General features: G+C 38.4%; 1 protein-coding gene across 3 annotated transcripts in view; it reads left to right on the forward strand.

The window, feature by feature from the left end:
• efr3a (EFR3 homolog A (S. cerevisiae)) overlaps nt 1–6,000 on the forward strand; it is a 32,568-nt gene that overhangs the window by 18,054 nt on the left and 8,514 nt on the right. For all 3 annotated transcript variants that reach the window (XM_043263535.1, XM_043263525.1, XM_043263517.1), the window contains 6 exons: nt 2,086–2,164; nt 2,317–2,452; nt 3,800–3,967; nt 4,061–4,175; nt 4,697–4,748; nt 5,599–5,771. In XM_043263535.1, the coding sequence (XP_043119470.1) occupies nt 2,086–2,164; nt 2,317–2,452; nt 3,800–3,967; nt 4,061–4,175; nt 4,697–4,748; nt 5,599–5,771 (723 nt within the window). The remainder of the gene's footprint in view (nt 1–2,085; nt 2,165–2,316; nt 2,453–3,799; nt 3,968–4,060; nt 4,176–4,696; nt 4,749–5,598; nt 5,772–6,000) is intronic.

A 6,000-nucleotide genomic window follows, 5' to 3' on the forward strand; every position in this document is an offset into this window, starting at 1 on the left:
TGGAAAACACAATTTGGTCAAAATTCAATTTGAGTAAAAAAAAAAAAAAAAAAAATGTAAACTTAACATGCAATGTTTTGTTAAACCTTTAATAAAATTGCTCTTCAATATTGTAAGTTTCATGATTTTCATTAAATAGACATGCTTTATGTTTAATACAATTTAATTTAACTATTAAAATAGTCTACAAAAATGTAAATAAAAAAAGGATAAAATAAAAATGGAACTGTTTGCATTGTGCCCCATGTGTTGAATAAACGCTGAATAAAAGCTCTGTACTCTAGGTCTGTCTGCCAGTGAGTTTAATGGCGGCTGAAGGTGAAACTTTAGATTCAGAATTGAAGACGAGCGGCTTTGACTTTGGCGTCGTGTGTAAATGAGCAGTTCTTGGTTTGACTGCACTGACCTGGTCTCCATCTGCAGCTTATTAGCAGACAATTCAGACACATGCAGCCGTATGCAGTGTGTGTGTGTGTGTGTGTGTGTGTGTGTGTGTGTGCGTGTGCGGACACTCACAGGGCTCATTAATGAGACTGTTTTGGCTCATCTCAGTCATTGGCCAATTAGTGCTGAGTGAGACGTCTGTAAAAAGAATATCAAAGCGCCAAGGGGCTCTGAAGCACGTCTCTTTCTCTTTCACACTGCCTCACCTTCTCCATCACATCTCTCCGTCTCTCATGTCTCGCTCTTTCTCTGGCTCTCTCCTGATTAAACCGCGCGGCTGTGTGCTGTGTGTTTATTAAACTTGTTTGAGGGTTTGAGGGAACGTTGAGCTCCAGGGCAGATATCTGTACCTCTGATAACACATAAAGCTGGTGTTTGGGGAGACAGAGAGACAGCGAGAGCTTTTTTTTTTTTTTTTTTGGGTGGAGGGGGGATTTCAGGCGTTCTAAAAATAGCTCGCATCGGATGGGGGGTGAGATCGGATTGACGTTACCATGGCGACAGCAGGAAGGGAGACGATCGCGGCATAGAGGTTTTAGAGTTAGATCAGACTGCGGAAAAGAGGAGAGATAAAGGTGTGGAAACAGGATTTGTGATGTGGCGAAGAAATGCTCAAGTTTTCCGCATCACAGCTGCTGTTGAGTGAAAGCACCGTGTCCGACATAACAGACAGAGCTGCCAGAATTGACTCCAAACACCTGTATAAAAATCACAGACTGTGAATGTGGTCGCCTGGCTGCACATGAGGCTTTAAAGACTAGGTTACGGATGGAATTTGGGTTCCAAATCTGCATGACTGTTTTTTTTGTTTTTCTTCTGCAGAACTTAGATATTAATGAAGGTTTCTATCAAACTGTTTTTGTGATTATTGGTTTCCAATGGTGAGAAAAAAATAATTTCTTAAAATATCTTTGCGGAAGGAATATAGTCGCACAGGTTTGAAACAAAATGTAGGTAAATAATGGCAGAATTTTTAATTATGAAGCGGTGGTTGATGTTGTGTGTGTTTCAAGTTGCTCTAAAGTCATTCTTAAAGGGCTCTAGTACTAATTGTGACATTGCAGATGGATGGTTTTTGTTCATTCATTTTAAATATATTTAAAGTATTTTAATGCATTTTTGAAAATTAATAACAAAAAAATGGAAAAGGATGCAACATACCACTTGTGTCATCTCCACTATTATAAATTACATCTGTTTACCCTATTTTATACATTTTTTTAGATCATCTCCATAAATTTAGTAAAAAAAGCATCCAAACATAGATCCTCCGTAGATTTACGATTAAAAGCTAAAATCTTGTTTGAAAAAATTGTGGAGGGAAAAGATTACTAAGCTCTTAGGACACTGACTACCAGTTGCCGATTGGCCCTTTTCTTTAGAAGGCGGGACTTATTCCACTGCTTTGCATGTTGCACTCTCTCATTCATAATAATCAGTAAACCTCGTATATACAGATAATCATGTTCTCATTACTACCAATACCGGTGCAGTCTTGGTGGTTTGAAAACATCAAATATCCTAAATGTTTGAAAAACAGAAAAATGATAAATCTTGTACATGACTATCCATGAATAGTCAGTAAATATGTTGTCTCATGAGAGTTCATGACACACTGCCTTTTTTTTTTCTTTACTGCAGGCATTTAGACAACCATCGTCTGTGGGACCCGAACGATTTTGCTGTTTCCTGTTTTAGGATAATCATGTACTCAATCCAGGTAAAGCGACCAGATTCTCTCTTCATCTCTTTGTGTAAATCCTGTGTGATCGTTGCAGCATCTAATAGTAAATAGTAAATTCACTTCTACATCATATGTAACAAACTCTGAGTGTGTGTGTGTGTGTGTGTGTGTGTGTGTGTGTGTTTCAGGCTCAGCATTCTCACCACGTGATCCAGCAGGTGTTGTCTCACCTCGACACCCACAGCAAGAACACCCCACGTGTGAGGGCAGGTATCGTTCAGGTGCTGCTGGAGACGGTTGCCATAGCAGCCAAGGGCTCCATCGGTAAGACTGAGAGCACTGACCATCATGAGCATCATGGTTTGACTTTTTGAGGAAAGATGTGCATGTATTTGTCTGAGCTATAAGACTTAAGCTTAAGAGCAGTAAATTCAGCAGACACACAAACCGAGGGCTTGCTTGTCATGGACAATTTTGGGTTTGACTAGCAAGTATTCATCATAGCAATGTTGAGTTTATTTATTTACATATTAATTTTTTGGTTAACATCTTTTAACACTTTTAAACATTGCTTCATTTACTCTATCACAAATGTTTGGGGTTGGTAAGTTTAATGTTTTTAAAAGAAGTCTCTTAAGCTCAACAAGGCTGCATTTATTTGATAAAAATTGTGTGTGTGTGTGTGTTTGTTTATGTATAACTTTAGAAATATACATTGTAAAATTATAAATATATTTATTGTCACTTCTAATCAGTTTAATGCTTAATAAACTTTACCGCAAACTTTCGAGCGGTAGTATAGAGTTTGAAAGTCTACCTGTTGCTGTTTTATTCTCATCCTGAAATCATTATGTTCATTTCTTTCTTTTTTTTAATGTCATTCTGTTTGTTCTTTTGCTTGTGTGTCAGTCACTACGACTACAAACAGATGCCGAAAATAACAAACTACATTTCCTCTTTTCATTTCACGATCCCTTCTGATGTTCATTCCGCGTTGTCTTTTATTCCTTGTCTCCTTCCTGAAATCTGTTTTCTCTCACAGGTCATATTGCTTATAATCAAAACAATGCTTATACGTTTCTCAGTCCCATCTCTTCACCACCCAATCTGTGGTTGGGTACGTTAACTAACGCGGCCGTCACCCAGGCGAAACCTTCAGGCAGTCACTAAATTGGCGTGTTTATTGTGAACTGGTGAACTCTTTGAGGTTAATGGTGTGTTGATTAATTATCAGTGTTTATTTGACAAGTGACTGAAGGTTTTGTGGATTTGCTGTGTAGAGAAAGTACAGCGCCCCCTAGCAGTGCTCTTTAGTTCTTGCGTCTAGTTTCTGCATGTGGTTTTTAAATGAATAGTTCATCATATTGTTACATACCTGATAGATATTTTAGTTACCAAACAGTTATTGGTGGCTGTTGACTTCAATAGTATTTTGTCCATGCTATGGATGTCAGTGGCTACCAGCAAATGTTTGTCTACCAAAATTTCTTCCTCTGTGTTGAGCAGAGGTGAGAAATATGTGGTGAGAAAATGATGTATTTAACATCATATAGTGCTTATTCAGTAGGTCCGGAGAGAATCTGTGATGTTTTAAGCATCTTCTGTGCTGATTTTGAAGGGAAATCTGCACAGTTCTGCATAATTACTTTTGTGCTATGTGTTTATTCTCAGGTCCCACAGTCCTAGAGGTGTTTAACACCCTACTGAAGCATCTGCGTGTGAGTGTGGATTTTGAGCTGGGCGACGGTTCCCGCAGGAACTCCGCAAGCAGCCTTTCCTCCACCCGTACTAAAGAGAGCGAGGAGCGGATCGTCCAGAACGCCATCATCCAAACCATCGGTGACAGCTCGACGTGCTCGCTAAAATCCCTGACCTTTTGTGAAGTCTGAATCCTGAACCAATTCAATAAAACGGATTTCTGCGTGTGTCTAGGTTTCTTTGGAGGAAATCTTCCTGATTATCAGAGAGCTGAAGTGATGATGTTCATTATGGGGAAAGTTCCTGTTTACGGCACGCCGTGTCACACGCTGGACACGGTCAAGATCGGGTACGACTGTGTGTGTGTGTGTGTGAGAGATTCTTTGTTTGGAGCCAGTTCCTTGATTATGGCACTGATTGCACATGTTAAACTGACACAATCATATTTGCAACATGCAAATGACTTGTAATCAAGTGTGTCTTCAGCGAGCGTAAACAGACTTCAGTATTGCATTTACAGATTAAAAAAAACAACAACTTTGTTTAGTTGTATTGTACTGCATTCCTATTTACTTATCTTGAATGAGTGGGGAGAAAATACTAAAAGCGAGCAATGTTCATTCAATTGAGAAATGTTTGTGAAGGCTGTATGCCATAGTTTTATTCTAATTTAATAATTTAAAAAAATATAATCTTGATTTGTCAGATTTAATTTGCTACTAACTGTTGAAATACCTACTACTATACACTTACTGTTTAGGGTTATAGTATGAAAGAAGGGTTCCAGCCATTGTTACGTAGAAAAAGAAAACAAGAAAGCAAAGTCTATTCATACTAAAGATTTTAAAAGATCTCCTTTTTCTTTCTCAGGCATCATGGCACTAAGAGAATCCAGACAATGCTGTTAAGTTCTCTCATTATGGTAAACCTCTTTTCTTTCTTTTCATTTATGTGTGTGTGTGTGTATGTTAGTAATGATAAAGAGAATCTAAAGGTTTGATCAAAAGTGAAAATTATGTTATTAATTACTCACCCATATGTCTTTCCAAACCCATAAGAACTTTGTTTATCCTTGGAATAGATATTTTAATGAAATCCGAGAGCTTTCTGCTGATGTCACATGATGGTGTCATAACTACCTCTTTGGGATTTGAATGTTTCAGTTTCATCAAAAATATTTATAAATACATTGATACATCAAAAATACATCTTTGAGTTGCAAAGATGAACAAAGGTCTTACAGATGAATGACATGAGGGAGGGTAATTAATTAATTCATAAATTTTTTGGTGAATTATCCCTTTAAGGCTGGTATCAAGCATTGCTTCAGAGTCATGACTATTGAATACAATACTTTAGACTTTCATTCTGTCTCTGAGCTTGTTAGTAAAAACTTCCACACCCTCCTGAGGGAGTTTCTGAAGGTTCCTAGACAGCAGACTGCACGGATCATAACATCAGATTACAGCTGCCTGTGGTGCTTAGTGTCCTTTTTCTTCTTTTTTTCTAATGTCCAATTTTGTCTCAAGTCTGGTTTATGGCTGGTTTTAGACAGGGCAACTTTTCAGGCGCCGTTGCCCAGCAACAGGCAGGAAATGAGCCGCAGGTTGAGACGTACAATTGTTATTTTGGATGTCAACAGCTTTTGCTCTCCATCTCCCACTGCTGGCCATTTCCACAAGTGTGTTGCTAGAGTTAATAGTGTGAATATGTACTGTAGTAATGGTGCAGTTCATATCTGATGGATTCTTTCTGTGTGTGTGTTTGTGTAGGTTACGTCAGGGTTTAAATGTAAAACGATGTGTGCTGGCCTGCCCGCGGCGTTTTTGGAGCCGTTATGCTCCATCTCTTTGATGGAGGACAATGAACTCCGGCAGCTCGTCTTGGAGATTTTGCACAACATCATTGATCGCCATGACAACAGAGCCAAACTCAGAGGGATCCGGTATGGATGCACACTTAACACCCTAAAGTGAATGTGCGAAAACTAGGGCTGTTAAAAGTTAACGCATTAACACCTGTGATTAATTAAATTATTTAACGCCGTTTTTTCACTGCTGTAAATGCATTTATTCAATTTGACATATAACTGTTTCATTATGTTGGGTGTGATTTGTAAAACGTAATTAAAGCTGAGTGGAGCTCACAATTTCTGCGAGCATTTATGAGTATTT

Source organism: Puntigrus tetrazona, chromosome 2 (assembly GCF_018831695.1).
Source record: "Puntigrus tetrazona isolate hp1 chromosome 2, ASM1883169v1, whole genome shotgun sequence".
NCBI classification, from domain to species: domain Eukaryota; kingdom Metazoa; phylum Chordata; class Actinopteri; order Cypriniformes; family Cyprinidae; genus Puntigrus; species Puntigrus tetrazona.